Below are 23,384 nucleotides of genomic sequence, written 5' to 3'. Positions count from 1 at the left end.
GTGAGCCTAAGAGGAGCTGGGAGAAAGTTTGAGAGGAGCATGGAGGTCAACATTTGTGTATGCGGAGTCTCTCTATTCAATACTGTTCCTTCCCTCAAGTGAAAATATACCCCAAAAAAACAAAACACTGTCACTCTGTGTTTTGCCGAGCTGAAGTAAGCACTTACAAAGTCTTACATTTTCAGCGTGATCAGAGCTGAAGCTTGGGAGAATAACTGCCAGTCAAAGGATAAGACATCTGTGCAGATGAATTAACAAGGATGTTTGCTTGAATTAGTTCATTCAGTATGAAGGTATTATTGCAGCAACACATAAGAGATGAAATGCAAGTTGAGTTCATGCAAATACCAATAAACTCAATATACAATGTATTTAAGGTAATATAATATTTGTTTGTATATATTTAATGTTCCATATACTTTTTAGCATCACATTATATACACTGAAAAAGACAGGTTACCAAATTACTTCAATTTGTAACACACACATACATTTTTAGGAGTTTAAGTTATCAATTGTGTTCACATAACTAGTTAACTTTCATTGAAGAAACTAAACTGTAATATTTATTTTAAGTTGGTTCAACAATTTTCTTTTTTCAGAGTATAATGTATGGGTTTCAAACATTTTTGAAATGTTTTTTAATAATTATGTAAAAGTATCCTTTGAAAAAAACTTATTTAAATTTAGTTTATCCATCTGTATGTCTCTTTAAAATAAATGTCTCCATTCTATTTGATGAATCAACGCTTCCAGTAACTGTTCCACTCGTCCTCTACCTCACTGCCCATCATGATGAACGCAGATAGAGTGCGACAAGGGGAATACCCTCTCCCCTGCAGCTGTTGGCTTAAGTGCCTTGAAACCTTTACATCTGCCAGTCATCTGTGCAACAATTGTAGCACACAATGTTGAAGCAGAACTGAGAGATCGCTGATTTGCTATTCATGACACGCAACAGGGCATTCGTGAAGAGTCAGAGCAGATTCGAGAAATTGTGGCAATAGATCTGAAAACTATGTTTAGCGGCCATTTCCATTCATTTACTTTAATTACTTTCTTTGAATTCATTAACAAAGCATGCAAGACCAAATTCCAACATTTATGTAATGGATTCCTAAAAACTGAATTTGACTCAAAGTTAAAAGTCTGTACAGAATTACTAGTCTCCTCTTACAGGGAGAAAAGCATTTCCTCATGACCTTGAAGTAAAAGGAGACTGCTCCCATTTACCTTTTACTCTCAGGGGAGTAAGATCGGCCAGCTTACGTCAACTGTAATGGCTTTGAAACGGGAGAAACTGAGCAACAGGTATGAAATATGACAAAGAGGACACAGCAACATCTGAAGCAGATACTGCATGACAGAAACCCACTGTCAGCAAAAGCCTATACATTTCTCGGAAATATGTTTTGGAATCCAAGTATGTGAAATATCCTAAAGCAATCTTGCAGATCTTCAAAAAGCCATGCTTGCTATGCACGGAACAGAAGGACTGGGAAGCTGCAGTATTTGAGCTGAATCGTACACAAGACTGCTTAGACAAGCCCACAAAATATGAATCAAAAGTACCTCAAAGAGCTGGAGAGGGCGTGAAGAAAAGCACCACCTAATTGCTTGCTCATAGATGCCAAGCACATATTCTGCACTCTCGAAGGCGGCGTTCACATTTTTGACCTTGATGAATTATGTTTTCATTGACAGCACTTATTGATATTTCTTAAAAGCGCAGGCTAATGGAGTTCTATTGAGATGATTAAATGAGTTGCTGGCGCCCGGATTAGCTCAGTCTCATCTCGCCCGCACAGCTTGCATTATCATACAGAACAGACGCATGCGTGCGTTGAGTCCCAAATTCCTGTGACTGACATCTCCAGGGGAACAGAGAAGCGATGACTACATCCGACCTACATTCACCCCACCCAGGCATATTTGCTTCTAAGTAATTACACACACAAACATGCATACTCAGTCAAATTTAAAGGTGGATTCATATAAAAGTAATAGTCACAGTGCAGGGGGAACATTACTACAGCATGCATATTACAAAATTATAAAATTTGAATTAGACGTTATCCTACTTATAACAACATATAATTGAGGGTTTTAAAGGTAAATAAACCCTCACAACTGTACAAGCTCCTAGTGACCTCCTCATGATCAGGAGAGAAACTTTCCCCAGGCTTTCGCTCAGGCTCTAAGGAAAATATAATTTGTGTGTAATTTTATGAAAATTCTCCAATCACAAAAACATTAGGAACAAACTTAAGTCAACTGGAGCTCATTCAAATGCCTCTGGCATGAAAACTAAGCATTCTTGGATTTCATTCAAATGTCCCTTATGCAGTAAGAAGACTTTATATATGTACATACACATACACACATAAACACACACACACACACACACACACTCTGTACACAATATTTCAGCAGTTTAGATTCTCAGAAAATACAATGACAGGGAAAACCACCTATTAACAAGAACTGTGAAAAAAATTGTAACGCAGGCTCCAGCCTATGAGCACATCTTTAAACAGTTTTTTTCCGCGTTTCCTGTGCATCCTGGTTAGAGTGATGTGGTTTCGCTAGGTTTTGAATGTGAAGGGTATTTTCGAGAGTTGCAGCCATCAATTAGGCCAGAATCTGTTCACTGTATCAGTGCAAGCAACTAAATTAGAAAGTACTTGAAGTGCGTCAGTCTCCACCAACGCTGACTAATTCTTTAACTTGCCCTTTTACCTGGGACACCATTCCAGTTACGCAAAACTACATCAGCTACACTTGAGAATGAAAAGAAAGCCTCATCACTTCAAAATCATATTTCTGTTTAGTCTATCTCCGAGGTAAACTCAAATGATGTAGACATTTTATAAAATCTGTAATTGATTATTCTGACTAATGACTGTCCACCAAAGTTTATAGCGTCTGAAACATTTAAAAACATAAGAGCCTTGCCAAAAGTAATTGATGAATAAACACATTGAATATTGTGCATTTTTTACTTATAAAACTTACTGGAAAGCAGCGTTAACATTAATAGTTGAATATCCTCAGGACATAGAGTGAATAGAATTTAATGCAAAGAAGAAACTCTGAATTATTAGAACCACTTTATACCAGATCTTCAAACCCATGCTGCTGTAATATTACATATGATGCAACCTTTGAAAATACTGTGACTGAAATTGCAACCCTGCATTAAAATGTGGCTTTTGCCTCAACTTGGGGAATATTTTCAATAAACACAATCCCTCTTCCTTTATGGACGTAATGTTTTGAATTCAAAGAGAACATCTTCCCTGATATAACACAACTTTTAACTGCACACTGACTTCCAATATTGGAATTTGCTTTGGTCAGTTAAGCCCTAACACAACTGAAACCATTTGTTTGTTACACCCCTTCTAAACAAATGCACCTGAAACCGACGCACTGGAAACCTCTCTGTCTTGCTAGTGTTGCATCTTGCATGATACAAAGAAAAAAAGTGTGTCAAGTTCCATCACTGCAGATCTTAACTAACTTTAATTAAAACCCATGCAGACTCTGCTGCAGAATGAATCCTGAAATCACCACCTTATTTAAAAACATAGTCACACACAACAGAAGCTACATTTACATTAACAGCCACACATTAGCCAAGTTTTAGTGAGTTAATATATCACGTAGCTCTTTGTGCCGTAACCACAGTCGGACATATAAATGACCTCGTTTCGAGTCGAATATAAATGTCGGGGCCTTCTGATTATTGATCAGCTGTGGATCATAGAGGAAATTCTGTGATTTCACTGTTTGTTTCCACTGTTCTTCAACAAAGTCACTTACCGGCTGCTTAACGTGACGCGCCTCTGATCTCACTGTGCAGCCGAGTGAGTGGGGGCAGAGGCCCAGGGCCGGTGTGTGTGTATTTGTGTAAACTTCACGCACGCTGGAGTGAACGCCGTTCACGTTCATCATTTGTAAACTGATTCGTTCGGTTCAGCATTCACAAAGAATATGAACAATCTGTCAATAACCGTCTCTGAACACTCATCAACTCGCTGGGGCTCTTCCCTCCTCTCCTGATACAAATATACGCATGCACACAGGAGAGTTTTCTGGATGGGCGGGGGAGTGAGCAGTCTGCTGTGAGAGGGGCATGATAAGAGAATTTCATGCTGCTTTATACATTCACGTGAAAATTTATACTCGATGGTCGCGATATCGTAATTTCAAACATCTCACGTGGTACAAGCCGCGATACATCAAGTATATTCGATATATCGCCCACCGCTAGTCGAACAGTAACTCATTGGGTAGAGCAAAGCTTCAACCCTGCCAGCAGCAACAGCCTTATTCCCACTGAGGCTACCCACTCTACAATGTATGAAAAGTGTAGCCCTATGAATTCAAGTATCTGCTAAACGTTGTGTCTTATCTGCTGTGATTTCAAAAGGGCTAGTCAGCCACACCCTCATATTTCTGAGTAATTAAGTCAGCAGATATGCGTAAGAGTTCATCAAGTCCACTTTAAACCACCTAAATAATGATTTACTCATAGCTGCTCTCTGGATACTAGGAACAGTCTATTAACGGCTTAATACTGCTGCAAATTTGATGGTAGGCGGTGTACAAAATGTAGAGCTTAGTCAAAATGCAGGAGTACACACAGACTAACAGCACGTTTGCTACTGTGTTGCCGATGACGAAATAAGAAATGATGAAGGTAAAAGAGGAAACTAAGGTGGCAAAATAAAACAAATAGTTTCCCTACAAAAGGCCTTTACACAAAATCATTCCATTTATAATAACACATGTTGTCTCTTTTCTCCCTCACCTACACACAAACACACACCTCCATAGAGGCTGAACACATGCCAGATCTTGTCGCCCCAGGAAATGGACTTCATACATCTTGTCTGACTGCAATAAAGCAGTGCCTTAGATTCTATTTCCAATAAACGTCGACTGATTGGAAAACTCATTCTAATATCAATTTCCATCTGGGCCCTTTAAAAGGCAATCAGCATAGCTTCATCTCTGTATATCATGGGCTCCTTGAGATGATGACACAGCACTGGCTCTCTCCCTCGGCATAATGGCCTTCCCCTATCAAGGCATCTGCAATGAATAATACCACCCATGAATGGGCTATTTAGTCTGTGTTCGCACAGATAGGGGCCACTTCTCTGAATATTAATCCAGGGTTTTACACTTCATATGGTTCTCTCGGGGCTGCACCATTTTTCATTCGAAGGAGTAAGGCACTTTGTGTGATTTGGCGTACTCATAGTTTCTCTCTAAGCTTTCTCACAAGTGACAACGGTGATTACCAATGGCATCTCACTTTGTTTAAGATGCCCAGCAACCACAAAACAATCATTTAAGTCAAGGAATATCAATTTCAACTCTTCTGCAAATCCTGTCAACTGATTAGTACAAAATGAAAAAAGTCTCCACAAGTGAATAAAGTGGCAGAAGTCAAAAGGTCATTCTATTTTAACTTTAAACAGCACTGACTTTTAAAAGCCCTGGTACAATCTAATTATTATCATCGCGATGATGGCATCTTAATAAACCTTTATATTTCCCTATGCAATTAATAAAGGGCAGATGTATTTCATAAATGTCTCTCTTACCTTCCAGCCACTGCCCGCCTCCCTGTAGTAGGGAAAGTTATCACAGATCCACTGGTAGATCTCGCTCAGAGTCATCTTCTTCTTTGGCGAGCTGTTGATAGCAAACGTGATAAGACTGGCATAGCTATAGGGCGGCTTGCCGTCCTTGTGCTGCTGCACCTCCTCCTGGTCCAACGTTGTGTTAGGATCCAGTAGGGCACTCTTCTTGCCCATGCCTGGCCCGTGGGCATTTTGAGCGTCTGCCTTGCGGATGGCCGCCTGCATGGTCAGCTGAGGAAGCCAATCCATGGAGGTCAGGCTACTCTCCAGCTCCGACGTCATGGTGGTGGCAGGCTGGGCAGGAGGGGATGGGGAAAAGGTGGAGGTGGTGGTGGTGGTGGTTGGTGTTCGCTGACTGATGCGGAGTTGATCCCGTTTGGTGAAACAAACTGAGACAAGAGACAGCTTGAGGATGAAGTCAGGGCTCCCTCAGCTCAGGACATCAGCATATTATCTTCCTTAGGTCAACTCTGGAGAAAGAGGGCACAGAAATATATTTATTAGTCAAATACTCTTTGTTACAGGCAGCAACTTAATATTGAAAATAAAAGATAAATATAAGATATACATGTCAGCAATACTGCAGTGAACGAAAAGAAATGCAGCTCAGAACAGTTTTTCCAACATCAAAACCCTATGCCTCTGCAAAGTATGCTTATATTCTCTGTGCAGATCACAAGCCCACCACTTTCTCCATCACTTGCTGCTCGCAAAGCTGACTCATAGCTGGGACTCCATCTGCACAGAGAGAGTAAATGCCAGGCAATTGTTTTCACAACTGCCAGCCAAATGGGGGAATGGCTCAGGAGGAATTCCGACTCTCTTGAGGGTAGTAAACCCCCTCTCTTTTCTTCCCTGTCTGCCAGCTCTTTTGCCTCCTCCTCTTCCTCCCCCAAACGGAGCCTCTGCCGTAAACAAGCCAGGCAGTGTCGTCTTGCAAATAGTCCTCGGCCCTGTGCGTGTCGACTGTGCTGTGCAGAGTGCAGCCGGCAACAGCCCGTCTCTCTGTCCCTTGCGGCACACTACCCTCACTATCTTAAAATAGAGGGGCAGCGTAAAGCCTAAAGTTACAAATGTAGGTGAACCAGGGCATGTGTGGGGGGAAAAAAATCCTGAGCTGGATGACACTGCAGTCTGGCCGAGGGGAAAAAACAGAAGAGGCGGGAGACTGAGGAATCCTCACCAAGTTGTGGGATTTTTCTCTTGACTAAGCATGCTCACACATGTGTGCTTGTGTGCGCATGTGTGCGTCTGTGCGCGGTTGAGTGGGCTGGGAATACATACAGTCTTGACAGCAGTCAATAGGTCAAATACTGTGTCTTTCAAAACCAGTAATTGTGTTCATTGCACAATTTAAACTAATGATAGCATACTCAGTTTTTCCAAAACCTTAATTTCAACGGCTGAATATTGAAGTTTTAATTAAAGTAAGGTAATTCAAAATATCCAATCTATTAAAATATTAAATCTTAATTAAATAGACAGTTTACATGGAGTTGTTGAGATCTAAAATTTGTTTTAAATCTACAAAAATGAGGTAAGGAATAAAAACAATTAATGAGCCCCTGCTCTCCGTATGATGAGTTTCAGGAATAGTGAGAAATTCCTAAATTGGGCAGGCTGAATTGGTGGCAGATGGTCAAAAACTGTTTGTGGTTGTCCTTTTCAAAGATCTCTCACAGTGGGGGTTAGCTAGTGCCCAGCAGCCAATTCAATATCCGCTATCACTGTAGACGGACAGAGCCAGATGATGAAGGCATCTTTCAGACAGGCATCCAGACAGTATTCTGAGAAGGAGAAAACCAAATCCGACAGGGGGAGATCATTAATGGAGAGGAGACTTGGTCTAAAACATTCCTGTATAATCAGTGTTGGTTTTCATAGGATGCTGCAAAGTTGTAAATCCAAGTTTTTCTCAGGAAAACATATTTGCATTCAAATTTATTTAATTCCTTTGGGTATCGAAGGCTTTTTCCTTAGTTTTTACGAACACAAAGTTAACACTAATGTCTAATTGACTTGCAGCAGGATCCACTCTTGCGCTGTCCATCTGTATGATCAGCATATTTCAAACTATCATACTTTCCCCAAACTAAGGCCAAATATACTACTTTTGGGGAGATAGCATAAATGTATATAAAGATGAACGATGTGTCTCAAATTCCTTCCACTATCCAGAAATTAAGTCAAAATATCCCAGATATGAACTCTGCCATCTTGCTCATTTAAAGTCAGATTGTAAATCCGTCTAAGCCGTCAAACGTGACATTTCATCCCATTTTTATAACATCAAATAACTAATTAAAAGCAAACTTTGTTGAGCACTTGAAAAACCAGCAGGGCAAAAACTACCTAAAATTACAGAAAGAATCTTTGACAAAAATGTAATTTAATGTACACTGACTTTTTTGTTTGGTCGCATCCACTTATATGAAGAAAGCACGATTTATGACCTAAATTTGGGATTTATAACCACCACCAGGTGGCGATCAAGACGCATTGGCATAACTTAATATAAAGTCTTCGGGAGAGACCAAGAAATGAATTCAGTATATTTATACAAATGTAATCAAGTAATATTGTGAATGTTTTGGAAAATATTCACAATTATTAAATAAGCATGAAGCTGGACAATACTGAAGCAGATTATGCTGCAGGAGTTTTTAAGGATGTTTTGACAATACCACCATATACCCACTGTGAACTGTGTACTTACTGCCTAACTGACTAGAAACAACTACTCTAATTCAATGACAAGCATGAAAAAATGGTGTTCAGCCACCTTTCTTGCCTTTCTTCATGCCTCAAAGGATTTTTTGGTACAGTTTATTTAATCTGTCCACTTCAGGTAAGAGCTGGTTATTTACCTTCCTCTGTGCTTTTTCCATTCTTTCATTATTATTACTTGCACCATGTTTGTTCACATAGCTGGAGGCCTTGATGAAAACACCAAAGGCTTTAAAGAAAGTCTCCCAACCTCCGCAGCCATGAGCGAACTGAGAGATGAGCAGACTCGCTGACTGTGGACAGGTGAGTCAGTCAAGTTGGAGTAGTTCTCATCCCCGTAAAGACAAAGCAGTCAAACAGAAGGTAACTCTTCTCCACCCTGTGACTGAGGTAAAGGTGACTCACATGCAGCAAATGGCAGTAATTTTCCAATCTATATATTGTTTTATTGAAATAGATCAAATGATTTAAATATTTACCAACATAATTGCACTCAAATATCTACATAATAAATCAAAGGAACTAAATATTTTACCTCTTATCTTATTGTAGTTCTAGTTTGATATTTTCTGAGCACAGTACAGGGAACTTTCTGTCCAAGATATCTGAAGATATTGCTTGATGAGTTCACAACTGGTAATGCAGAAAGTCATTAGCTGCAGCCATGGCATAAAATAATCGCTCATTAATTGTAATCGAGGTAAAAGTTTGAATTAATTGCGATATTGATTTGAAGTCATATTGCCCAGCCCTATTTACAGCCAACAAAATGAGTATGGATTTAAAATCACCCTTTATCTGACGGTGTCTGTTGTACTGGATTGCATTAGATGTAGCTTGTGTACCTAATAAACAGACAGCTCAGTGTTGTGTAAGTTGGTGGATCTTGATCTAAATGTTTCCTCTGATGCCAAATGTTCAGTATTAATGGGGGTAACACAGAGGAAGAAGCAGGCGGAGCCTTCTTGTGGCCGCTGGGGGGTGAGCCGACAGAGGCAAGGGTTGATGAAAGGCGCTCCGCCCGTTACACAGAGACACATGCCTTTTGACCTTCCATGCTAATGATCCAGCTGCTACATAATCTGCAGGGCCCAGTCAGTGTCTTAATTAGAGAACCTTGAGCTGCAGCAGGCATGATGAAGCACAACACAGCAGGGAGGTAAGGCGGCACTCCTGCTGCCTTCATTACCCTGCCAGGACTGTGGGACAGTCAGAGCAGAGACAAGCCCCAGTCTGCTGCCGCGTCAAGAGGGACTGTCTGAGTATGTTCACCAACGGGTCTGGGGGTAGGCAGAGGAGTACTGAGAAGGCAGGGAAGATTAGAGGAAAAGCCAAGGGAGATGGAGCAGCAGGGGAGAGTGTGAAGGGCACAACCATGCTGGCATCGGTCCCGGCAGAGAGCTGAAGTACCAACAGATTCTGCATCGAAGAGGTCTAAGAGTTCAGGCTCCGTGATTGCAAGTCCAATAGAAACAGACTGCGATCACACACGGAGCAACTTTGATCTGGCTGTAGGAAAATGGGGTTCCGTCACTGTCACCGCCAAAAAAAGGGAGAAAAAAACCCAACGTCTTTCTCTCTCTCAACTTTAATTTAGTTTTTAGAATGGAGCGCTGAGAGTATTTAGGCAGGCTCAGAGGGAGAAATGGCTGGTCAAATTTATTCTCCATTCAACACTCAAATTTTCTTTATCCTCCAGGGATTAACGGCAGATTTAACTCTGAATGAGAAAGTGTTTTTGAAACATCTCAATTTACCAAATTCTTGACGGGACTTATCAACGTTCCCACTGCCAAAAGAGCACTGACAGCAAATCAGTGATTGTGTGCTGTGTCTCAGCTGCTAACTCTGAAGTGGCCCAATCAAGCTCCCAGCATGGTTATTATACATGTGCCAAGCCCTCTTTTATTCAAGAATGCCCGATGAGGCAACAAGCTGAGTAACAACCAGGGATTACTCAAACACAACACAGCAGATTACATCAACTTCATCATGTTAGCCAAGTATGCACCGATGTGCAAGTCACTAACTGCGTCATAAAATCAGTCATGTTCCCAGAAGCCACTATTACAAAATTGATGTCTGTAATAAGCAAGCGATTTAGGGACCCCAGGATAAAATATATATTTTAAGTTTGATATTGATACAATGGACAGCATTTAGCTGACTTCAACAGTTCAATATAATGCCAATAGATGTCAAAAACTTTAGAAGAATTTGTTCTATATACACAACAGTTGAGTTTAGAATATATCCCTTCTCCATGCATCATGGAAGTAGGTGAGGTTGTGCTAGAAAGCCTAATCTGCTTCGACGTTATAACCTTATAACAATCAGCTACTTAATTTCAACTGTTATTGAGAAAGTATAGATGTTTGACTGTGACAAGAAAAAGAAAATTAATCCTGAATAACCTTGTTTTCTTGATGAATTGTTCATAATATTTATCACAAGAGTAGACAACCACAACGCACTTGAGCTAAAAACAAGCAATTATAATTATTTGTGTTTTTATTGAATAAACCCATTACAAATTGTTAAACTCAGTGCTGATGGAAGTAGTAAGTGATTCGTTGGATTTAATAACTGGCTAAACCTTCTTTGGCATCAATAACTTCAAACAAATCTGGAGATCAGACCTGCACAACGTTCAGGAGGAATCGTGGACTATTTTTCACACAGAACTGCTTCAGCTCAGCGATTTTCTTTGAGAAAGTGAACGACTCTCTTAGCATATTAGTTTGTTTTTTGGCCCAATGTTATGCAGATATGTTACTGATAATCAGGGTTTAGATCTTATCTAAGCCCAGACAATGAAAAACTGTTTGAAATAGGACTGGACGATAATTCATTATCCTGTCATATAAATCATATAATTTCAATGGGCCTCATTCACCAATATCTTCTTGATAATTTTCTTAAATCTGTTCCTAAGAAAATTGCTAAGAAAACTCTAGGTCAGATTCATGATGCGTTCTTAAAATGTAGAATTGTTCGCATCTGTGTTCTTATACTGAGGAATGCCATGTCTTCGTAAATTGAAAGCGTGTTCCAGTTTTTCCTAATTAGCATAGGTAAACACCTGCCAGTGCCCATGCATGAGACTGCAGTGCCGTGTGCACACACAGAAATCACAAATACTGAGAAGAACATTTAAGAAAACCCTGGAATGATTAAATGAAAATCTAAAGACGGCGCTGCACCAGACTCAAACCTTTAAAAAAGTTGTTGTATTTGGAAGGTCAGCAGTGGACGTAAAATAACACAAAAAAGCGATACATGGAATGCAGTGACATGGTCAGTGAAAGCTGTATCGGGTGAAAGCTGCATAATTGAATTAATAAAATTGTTTAATCTCGGTTTTGAAGTCAAAATAAATATTGTCAAACACAGAAGAGAGCGGGGTAAGGGAAAAGAAAAGGAAGGTGTAAAATTATCTGAGCTGGAGCAGCCTATCGTTGGAAACATTTCACTGCAGGTGAATCCTCAGCTGAGCATCTGTGGATCCTCGCCCTGGATCAGACAAATGTTTTATAATAAAATTCGGGTTCAAGTCCCGTGCGATGCGAACACAGAGCACTGCACGCACAGACCTGGATGCGGTGTGCACAGTGTGATGTGGTTGTGTCTCTTGTGATTTGATAACATGCATTATCTAAAGGTACTTTACATAGTAAGGTATTATTCTGATTTGTAAATATACAATGGAATGTAGCATTCACAGGATGTTCTGTTCTGTGATTTGTTGGATAAGTCATTAAATTAGTTGGCAAAAACAACAAACACCTACCACTTTTCCCTGTCCCTTCGTTTTGCGCGTGGCCATTTAGGGGTCGTGTTTTCGCATTTCTCTATGTGATGTAGGGGTAGTGGCCATCTAGCCCTTTAAAAACCCCTTCAACAGTAGTGTATTCAGGACCCCCCCCCAAAAAAAACGAAGGGCTAGAATGAAATTACCCAATGCTTTACGAATGGATGAGCCATATCAAGATGGCGACTGCTGCCGGTAAAATGCTCATAAAAGTAAGTATGAAATTGGCCGCTGATGACACAGTGAGTGGTGTCCCAATTTCTAGGGGAAGATGTTTTAGCCATCTCCCTTGTGGCTCCGTTTGGAGGGGGACACTCCCAGCAAAGTGCACTTCCTATCAAGGGGTAGGGCAAATGGAGAGGAATTAGGACACAGCCTTATTTATTCCCGTATCCAATTGAAACACTATTGTTAAGTATAGCATATTCTTTACTTTACCCTACGGTTAAGGATAGGAAAATACTGGTTTTTCAACCTGCTACAGCAAAAATATCCCTGAAGGTTATAATGCTGTTCCCACATCTTATTTAATTCATTGCAAATATTATTTTACATTGAATAATCTATTGTCAAGCAGCAACCAATGAAACTGTGGGAAAGTGCAGCGACAGTGCTCTGCAGGCTTTTCAGTCTTGTGGACCGAAGTATCGTTTTTCAGAAAGTAACCAAAGCTGAAAATGCTGATGTTTTGTTGAGGGATGTGTTAAGTTACATTTGAATTCATTGGGTCCCTTACACTATCACAGTCTGATGTTTCACAGTAAGTGCAGCAAGTTAGTTTAAGTAATTTATGTTCCCATCAAAGAAGACAGTACTCAATATTTAGGAGTGTAGTGATTCTGAAACAGAGTACGACATAGATACAAATGTCTGCAATCTCCCATATCCCAGCCACCACAGTAACCGTAGCCTGATGAGCTTTCATTACTTTACTAACGTATCAAAACTTATTTTTAATAAAAAACTAAATTTACACTAAAACATATCACAAATTGTGATAAAGTTAGGCTAGTTTAATTAGCTCACGGTCAATAAAAAACATGAGATTGCAAATATATTGCATAACATATTCAAGTCAGTAAAATGAAAACATTTTGGTTATCCCTCTGACGCCTATTGAGGAATTACAACTTGGTAAAGCACACGCTCTGCTGATGTCTGGTGATCTGTGATGACACAATGCAGGACATTAAATCAATCAATCAACCTCAAACATTAGACCACTAGAAATTACAGAAACTGTGATATCTTACAGTATCTGCCTTTAATATTGAATATTTTGTGTTGATAATTCTTCCAGCTACGATGCCTAGGCTTTCAAATAACAAATGATGAACGACTCTGTGATTACCAAAGGACAAGCAACAGATGCAAGATAAACTTCTCAAAAAAATGTACACTATCCTATAAAAAGTTAATTTCACTCTTGTGAAATGCAACTCTAATGAATGAAACTATCAGACAAGATAAACTGCAAAACACAATGAACCACTGACTAAAGCAGAAGTACAGAAGGCACACGAAAGGGAAGTAGGCATACAAAAAGGTGAATAAAATTGGTTTAGCTATTTGAATTACAGTCCAAGTCATCTCAACCAATATAAAAACATGCAAAGAGAAATCAGGTTGTAGTACATCCCCAGAAGGAAGCTGCTTTTAAAAGATATGACAAGACAACCCACAGGAAATATTAGAAAAGAATAAGTAGAACTGAAACAGACAGCAGACACACTTAACGCTTTCAACTACCATCCTGTTTAATAATGTAAGGACAATAAACTGAAGTTAATTTATTCTTTGTTTGATGCAAACAAACATCAGTTTACCTATGCGCTGAGTGTGGTGCATACTGCAGTGTGAATGGGTAATTTGGGGGAACAAATCCATGTTCGTCATTGGTGTGTATGAGTCCACATGGCATTGGTCCATGACCCTGCTCATGACCATCATTTTACACAGGTCTGAAACTGCAGTTGCTAACCTTTTGTATGAATAGCAAAAACGAAAGTAGCTAGTTATATCAAACACCAAAGATCAAATATGGGTTTAACTTATAAGAATTATTCCAAGTTACATTTGGGTTTCATGAGAGATGATTATGATTGACCCAAATACAACCTCTAAGGCAGGTTTTTAAAAAATTTAATTACAGTTTTAATGTAAGCATGTTAAATGTTAACAGCTAACACAGACAGTGTGACCATTCCCTAATTAACATGTCCCTTTCTGGTCACAACGCCTGAATGCACTCTATGAAGGTTCACAATAACATTGACTAAGCATGAGTTGGTGAAAGTTAGTGAACATTATTTCTTACTATCCGTTCTTTCTAAACTGGTACAGATATTTCTAGAAAGACATCATGAATTAGCACAACTAAGAGTTGCTTTAATAGAAAGAACGCTTAATTTTTGGTTTATTTCATATCAATTATCTATGTAATGACAAAAATATATATACTACAAATACATTAAAATGTATTTATATAATAATGCTCGCACCACAACTAGCCCGTTTTATTTTCTATCTTAAACACCTAGCTGCCGACTTAGAACAAATTCCTTTGAAATACCTGTGCATTTCTCTTATAATTTCCTCTGTGAGTAAAGAACAGGGTATTCAGCTCACATTCTCACTCCCACTTGCAGACACAAGACTGTTGATAGGTACCAGACCAGTGCTCTCCTGCACTTATCTACAATTTCCGCAATTAATCCCCTTTTACTGCAGTCATGCATTCGTCATGGGTAACGCTCTGACAGCATGTGTCTGCTCAGCTACACAGATGCAACCACTAAGACCTGTTATGTCCATACAGTCTTGTATGCTACTTCAGAGCTGTGGAAGTGATGAATGCCGCATTAAAACAATGTCACGAGGATTCAAACAGACCACAATAAATATTTACACGGCTGATAGTTTTAAATGCTGCACAGACTTTGGTGTGTGGGGAGACGGAGAGAACAAGAGAGAAAAAGCATGAGAGAGAGACATGGAGAAACAGAGAGAGACAGAGAGAGAGACAGAGATAGGGACAGTGAGAGAGAGCTTATTATGACAAGAATCTTCCTGTAGTATGATGGTAACTTGGCAAAAGGGAGGGGAAGAATCGCTAAGCGTGCTCCCTCTGTTATGCACAGATTTGGCACATGCACTCACAACAACAACAGTGATGTAACCTGGTAACAAGCATTTGGCATCTTTACTCTCGACCGAAACCCAGGTCATACCTTCCATATCAACGGATTTATATTCAGCGTGGGAGAAGCCCTTGTTTTCCTAGAGGGATAAACAGGGAGAGGTGGGAACTCTGCTCACCTGCCCTTCAGTCAAAGACTGACGACTCCTCACTTTTTCCAGCCCTCCAGGCAAAGGACTTAAGGGGTTATTTTTAAAATCTCTCCAACTAAAATAGCACTGCATCTGAGTATTGTGATTGCACACGAGCTCTGTAATCTTGCAGCAAACTTCCCAAAGCCTCATCTTCATTAAACAACAAGTAGGTAAGGGCAATGCCAAGCAACAGCTTTAATGTCAGTCTTCCTTCTCAATTAAGGGCTTAATGGTTCCGCTGAAACCATCCCCTGGAAGAAAGCATTAATAACCCCGTCCTTACTTGCATTTTTAGAATGTGTCAATTATCACTTCACCATTCACGTGACTGAGCACATTGTTCGGCTTATTGCAGCCTACAGCAGAGAACACCGCCAACTGGGGCCTCCTTGCTGGTAACAGAAAGTGCAATGGAGACTTATGTTGGGTTCACACCGAACTCGGTGCAATTTTTGGCACGTTAAGACTACATACAAAGTCAAAGCAAAGACGAGTCTAGACGCAAATTTCACATCAAATGGGACGGGAGATGCAAATTCGTGTCTAGAAGTGTCTTTGCATTTATTTTGTATGTAATGTCGTCACGTGAAAAGTTTGTGCCCGTGTTCGGTGTGAACACATCATTAGAGTGCAATCTACCTGTCAGTGTTATTAGTGGGCTATTTTGTGCTAAAGTTGGCTTTAAAGATGCAGGAAAAGAGACCTCTCTGCTGTGCTTTTCAAAAAGAAAAATGGTATACATGCTCTCGCTCTGCTCCCCCAACTCCCTTAATCCCACTTCGCCTGTGGTTGAACAAATCAAGGCCATAATTATTCTGCCAATCAATTGGGAGCGCAACTGTGGCTGTGGGGCAGTTAAACATTGAATGGAGAGAGTTGTCAACAAAGCAAAGCAAACCCCTGAGTTCCTTTAAACCCACTGAACCTTAAAAAGGCACAAGGGGTACACCTTTGTCCTATTAGTCAGTGGAAAACAAAGGGAGGACTTCTAAGTAGAGAAAAAGCATCCAGCTGTTGCAGACCTAAAGAAAGACTGAGGACCAGGCAGAGGGACAGAGGATCAGAGTAGTGGAAGATCTGAGAGTTGGCTGTGGATCAACTGAGTCCCATGAGGCTGTCTGGAGAGGCCACAATGCAAGCAGTAGTGTTTGTGACCCCTGGATGCAAACCACTAAAACTAAACAGGGCTCGACATTTAGGCTTGACCGGGACAAGTGGAAAAGAAATTTCCTAACACCACCAGAAAAGCTAGAAGTCATTAAAAAAATAAAGTATATCATCATGTGCTACTCATTGATGGCTGCATTGTCCAACAATCTATTATCTGCACCCATTATCCGTATGGGCACCACCCAATTGCCCCAACTCTTGTTAAGTAATATTTGTATATTTATAGCATCATTGCTTACATTATTTCTTCTCTGTATGTTGGTAGGTGGGTAAAGTGCATGAGCTGGTCATTAATAAAAACAATCTTTGGTTATATTTCTCATTGTGTAAAGAAACCACACCATCACAACCATTTTATTGTTTGACTGCTTGTACTTCAATGTCTTTCATATCTTGACATCATCTTACGAATTTAACATTGAACAGTGGCTGTCCATCATGATGCTGCCTAGTAAGTTTCACTTAAGTCAATTACCTAGCAAGCTACAGGGTCAGCATGAGTCATTTAAAAGTCTTAGACACTTAGTTTTTGATATTAAAGGTCTAAAATGTCTTTAAGTTTCTGGACTTGTAGAATGGAAGTTAAATATTATCTGGGGCACAATGAATGAGCATGTATATTTTTGTTTAGTTGTTAGGTTCTACTTAGCGGTGTCTGACACCTATTGATTTGTACGTTTAATAGGTAGTGTACACTCTTGCCTTGTGTGGCTGTAATCCCTCTGTTTTGTACTGGAAGAAAAATATGCCAGTACACCATATGGCAGAGATAAAAAACTAAAACACGAGCAAAAGTACTACTAAAGTGCTATGCTAGCACAGCCACGCTGATTTATGAGAGAAGGAGCAGTGTGTGTTTGTGAAGCGTTATCTTAAATCTTGTGATGTGAGAAACATTGTATGGGCAGTTTAAGAGCCAAGGCAGTGGCAAGTAAAAGTCAGTGAACCCATTGGAAAAACTAGTTTTTTCTAATTAATTTGCTATAAATGTGATCTGCTCATCTAAGTTACACAAACAAACAATGTGCTAAATCTAATAACACACAAAGAGCTATAATCGTTTGTGTCTTTATTGAACACACCCATTAATCATTCACAGTGCTGATGGAAAAAGTAGGTAAAGCTTTGAATCTAATAACTGGTTGCTCTGGCAGCAATAACCTCAAACAAGCTCTTCCAGTATCTGTAGATCAGACCTGCACAATGTTCAGGAGGAATGTTAGACCTTTCTTCGCTAAGAACTGCTTCAGGTCAGTAATACTCTAAGGAGGTCTGGTGTGAAAGGCTCTGAGGTCCTTCCACAATATCTCTATTGGGTTAAGTTCTTAACTCCAACAGGTGGATTTTCTTCATTTTCTTGCTTCATCACCCAACTTCTACTGAACGTCAGCTGGCAGACAGCCTCCCTGACATTATCCTGTTAAAATTCCATGATAAACTTAGGAATTAATTTCACCCTTGATCCTGTCAAGCTTTCAAGACTCTAAGGAAGCAAAGTTCCCCCAAATCATTATGCCCCCTCCACTGTACCTCACAGTTAGGATGATGTTTTCATGTCGTTATGCAGAGCCCTTTTTACGCCACATGTACATCTGCATGTTCTTCAACAACAATTTAACCTCAGTTTTATTGACAGCCCACAAGATCAACAAAATGTTTGTTGATTTGATTTTTGGAGTATAAATACTCCTTGGAACATTTCAGATGGTGTCCTATCATAAATGTATTGCTTAAATTAAATATAAATACAACAGAAGTGGTTTCGAAGCTTTTGTTTTCCAATTTTTGCTCTCTGGATAGCATTGATAGCCGACTAAGGGCTGTCACAATATCAGATTTTCACTAAACAATTATCGGGGCCAAAAGAATTAATGATTATGATATTATCACTGAAAGCAAAGTTTGAAAAAAAATAATAATGTTATCAGTCAATTTCCACTTTAACTCTGTTTATTATATGTTTAATGTTATTCTTGACAAAAGAACTGCACTTAAAGTATTACAAAATACTTATGATACTAAGGTTGTGCAGTCATTGAAAATGGTCACAGTGCTCAAATAAACCCCCTATATTGTTATTATTTGGGGTAATAGTGTTGAATTAATATGAGATTTAATTTTTTTCACATCTGCATCACCAATGACAATCTCACACACACACAAACACGCACGCGCGCGCACGCGCACACACACGCACACACACGCACACACACCGTGCTGTTTGTGAGTAGGTCCCTTGCTGACACATAAACAAGTGGACAAAGTCATTGACAGACAGAGAGCAGCATCCTTAAGTCTTCTTGCTTTGGGTTTTAGTCCCAATTTCCCCCTGTTTCTACACGTATCTCCCCCACCCCAGAGAGTGTTTTGCTCAAAAAACACATAATAACTGAAACCTACTGTGTTTGCGAAAGAAACGAGATATTTACTGTATCACGATATTATTGAGGTGTTAGATTAACGTGATATATTGCGACACTCCTACCCTATATTTTACATAAAGGACCGAAAAGAGAGAGAGATCACGGCAGATGAAAAGAGCAAAGAAAATGCACACAAATACGAGGCCCTCAGCTCATTGTGCATCTGCAGGTCAATACAAAAAAACCACATACAAGATTCCAGTAATTGAATAAGCCTTTCCAGTGAATCAGAGCAGTGATCGCAAGGGGTTTGTCTCTCTATCCCTAACAGCTTGCCTGGGAGGTGGCCTTTGTTTTGGAGGTGGCAGGGGTGCCCTGACACCGACCATGCGAACCCAATTACCCTGGTCCCACGGCCTGGGGGCCCGCATTAACACACACCCCCTGGGAAGTTGACTCCATGCCAGCCTGGCAGCCAGCAAGATCCTACTGCTGAATCACAAATAGACCACTTAAAGCACTGGCAGCACATGCATTTTGGTGGCAATCTTGAGGGCCTCTGTTCATCTGCATCTGCTACAGCCAGTTCAACGTCGATGTTGAATATTGAGCCAGTCTCTGAAGCAAGCAGTGAGCAAAGGGGAGGTCGAGTACGTCTGCCAGCTATTTACTCCATTGCCCTTAGCAAACTCATAGACAAGAGGGCCTTATTCTATGTTGGCTGTTTTGCAGTTAAACAGACAAAAGAAAAGATAGTGTGGACTAGAGCTGAAACTGTTAATAATTCTTTTGACAAATCGATTCACTGTTCAAATATTGTTTTGAAAAAAACATTTATTGGTTTTCTTAAAGAATGTAAGATAAATATGTTTTTGTTTTAGACATCAAGCTAGCTGATCTTAATTTGGGGTTCAGGAAATTGTGAAAGGTAGTTTTCACTGATAACAATTTAATTGAGAAAATATTTAGCAGATTAATGAATTCTAAAAATGGTGCCCTCTCCTGAACCCTAAATGACAGGCATGTTCAAATTCAAAGTGATGAAAATAATAAAAGATCATTTGGTCTAATGAGCTCATATTTAATTCCACATAAATAAAGATTAAAGTTTTAGCTAAGATATGTTTTTTGGTTCTTTTTTTGTAGTCATGATGTGGTATGGTGAGATGTGAACATGTCATCCCTCTCAGAAACAACTGTGCATAAGCCTCATTTTCAAGTGGAACAGAGACGTGTTAAAAGGAAACCATGGTAGATTTACTCAAGCGCGATTTAAAGGAATTACCTGGGTGGGCAATGCATGTTCTGGGAGTGCTACACAGAGCAGGAATCAGGTCATGAATTTCAAATTTAGACAGTGGATCAGTATTTGCAGCTCTGAAGCAGGAGTTGAGAGAAGAAGCTGTAACACTGAGACTGAGCTTTCACTGAGTACAAAGTAAGACCAAAATTCAAACTAATGCAAAGCCTAAAATCATCTTCATTTAGGATGGCAGTGGAGCCGGAGCTATAATTAAAACCATTTTGCTTTTTAATCAATATTCAATCTCTCAGAAATAATTAACAGCATATTAAAGAGTTTACTGCCTGATGGAGCTGGATGCCTCTACATCATTAAGCTGTTGAAGCGCTGCTCTTTGACTCCTAATGTCCCATCTCACTGGTTTACAGCACCTCCGTATAGGCTCTTTAAAATGCTCCTGGAGTCTTACTGTACCTGCAGACGATAACACAGCCCACTGAGAACATGCACTGTTTATGCTCTCCCACTCTCCCTGAGACAATGTTTTAACATTTAACGCAAACATGTGGAGCTATATGAATAAACACGTACATGGCAAATGTATGACTTAAGCTAGATATCTGAATGAAGAGGCTTTGCAGGACATACAATCCATGTACGATCAAGGTTTTGAGGGTATATTGCTGCCATAAATCCCTGCCCTTTCCCCTGAGTGATAATGCAGCATGTGTTGGAAGTTACAAAACAAGACAGCATATGCTTTACTAAGACATTGTAGTCACTTGTAGCTGAAAAGACAGCACTCCTAGTGTCAGGTTTTTGACCTCGAGACTAAATATAAGTCACAACATGTCAACAGCTTACATGTTCAGGGCTCCAGAGTGAAACCACTTTGGTTGCACTTGTGACCAAAAATCTGTGAAATGCGACAAAATAATGTTCCTTGGCCGCACCGGTGCGCCTAAAATTTTGCTGGTGAGTCTCTGTGTGTTTGATCAAGAGGTATTGCCTCTTTCTCCTCTAATCTGCAGAGTTTACACTCACAGTCCCTGGGCCAGCCCGCTGCCATTCACTCACGCACAGACAAACGGACAGTGAAGTAGAGATGAGAGTTCAGTAACATGTACTTGCGAACAATGGCGACAAAACTGGTTTAATACAGGGTTTCGAAGACGGACCACTAACGCAAAATGATAAGCACTGCTGCTTCATATACAGAGATGAAGCAATGGTTGGTTTGTACCGTGTCAGTCTCCTGTCTGAGTTTGATCCCTCCACAGTCCTGCTGACCCGCGCTCACTTTACACTTTAACAATAAACCAACACTAATCAGAAGTTATTAGGACCTGAATAGTACTTGAAGTTTACTTTGTGTTTGTTTGATTCGCTCCAGAGTTTATATTATGAGTGTTATTTAAACACACAAATAAAGTCCAACATTTAGTGCGCACGCAACACACAACACATGAGACGCGCACAGCCATGAGTATAGGACATATGTTTAAGTGAATAAACGTGATCGTCAGTTTGTGTGTGAAGAGTGACACGCACGCATGCAAGAATAATTTGTATTAAAAGAGCCAGAGAGTCCATTTTATTTATTGATTTTGTATGTTTTCTATATTTAGGGTATTTTATCATTGTAAACCGAATTCATATGTCAGACTGAATAATATTTAGAATTAAAAGTTCATTGCTCTTAGAAAGGGTGCACTTGCATGATTATACTATAATATTATCATTATATCAGTCGTATAAAATGGTTTAAAATGACGACAATAACATAAATTATTACAATAATTTCTGGAACAAAATATTGTTCAACAAAATTTGCTGTCATGACAGGACTTCCTTAATATTTTTGAATAATAATTGGGAAATCAGTGGTGATACCCAGCCCCAGTTAGGAAATCACCAATGTATAGGCCTTTACAGAGCCAAGCTGAATTTAGCACAACTTCATCTGCTTGATCAAAATACGTCAGATACTACACAAGATGTATGGAGAACGTAAACTTCACAAACACGCTATGCAGTGTGGCAGAATACAGTATGAAAGCAATCAGCTGTTGAATTTAATGAGCACCGTCTTACATCACCAGGAATTTTATACAAGAAAATAAAATCCTTGGCTGTTCTCCAGTGTACTTCCACGCTAAGTACTGGGGGCAGCTTGGTTTCCATCTAATGCTGATTAAGGAGACAGAAGTATAATAAAACGTGACACAGAGACCGCCTACAGATCTTCCTGGTTTCTGATTCCTGGTCTCAGACAGACCAGAAATCTGTTTTCACGTGGAACAGACAGGTGTCTATACCTGTTCTCTTCGCCCTGCTCCGTTCCAGATAATTTCAATAAATGAGGTTTCCTGGAGACAATGTTTCTATTTATCTGGGTGTGGATGAGCAGGGAAGGTAGCAGCAGTCATTGCTGGTTTAAGCTCTGCAGTCAAAATACCTCGTGGCAAAAAAAAAAAAAAATGGAGCGATCACTGTGAGGATACTGTCTCACAAAGGCCACAATGGGTCATTGCAAAACCAGGGGATTTACCTCAACAAACAGCAGACACGTGAGTGAGGCCTAGAGACAAATGTTTTCAGCTTCCAATACTTCACTGACAAGATGATATTTGATGTAAGCTGAAAAGTAATGGCTCTGAAGAAAGGCTTTTAGGCAAATTATGGTTTTGTTATGAGCCTTATTTGGGTCTAACAACTGCAGTCAGATGCAGCAAATAAAGCAATAACATGACTAATTTGAGTTTGTTATGCCTCCGTCACAATTCATTATATTGAAATACACAGTTTCTTATATTTTGTTTCGATTTTGGAAGGAATTTCAAAAAATATTTTTAATGAAAGTGTGGAAAAAAACATTTTTATTCATAGGACACAATATTGTCACAGAAAATGAACTAACTAAAAAGAACACTACACAAGAAAAGTAAGTTAAATTTAAAAAATATTTGAAGGCTGCAAATAACTTTTTTCAATCAATTAATTTGTTGTTATGCTCAATAGAACAAAGAACAGTGAAGAAATTCCCCAAATAATATCCTGGAGCCCAAAGTCCTCTTCCT

At 39.6% G+C, this 23,384-nt stretch overlaps 1 protein-coding gene across 3 annotated transcripts in view; it reads right to left on the bottom strand.

Moving 5' to 3' along the window:
- The window catches only part of foxj3 (forkhead box J3), an 81,633-nt gene that overhangs the window by 40,119 nt on the left and 18,130 nt on the right, over window positions 1–23,384 (bottom strand). For all 3 annotated transcript variants that reach the window (XM_035150926.2, XM_035150933.2, XM_035150915.2), the window contains exon 2: window positions 5,619–6,127. In XM_035150926.2, coding sequence (XP_035006817.1) covers window positions 5,619–5,939 — 321 coding nt within the window. In that variant the 5' untranslated portion in view covers window positions 5,940–6,127. The remainder of the gene's footprint in view (window positions 1–5,618; window positions 6,128–23,384) is intronic.

The sequence above is a fragment of the Hippoglossus stenolepis genome, chromosome 3 (assembly GCF_022539355.2).
Source record: "Hippoglossus stenolepis isolate QCI-W04-F060 chromosome 3, HSTE1.2, whole genome shotgun sequence".
NCBI classification, from domain to species: domain Eukaryota; kingdom Metazoa; phylum Chordata; class Actinopteri; order Pleuronectiformes; family Pleuronectidae; genus Hippoglossus; species Hippoglossus stenolepis.
Note: the sequence above shows the minus strand (reverse complement) of the source record. Positions and strands in the feature narration are given on the sequence as shown.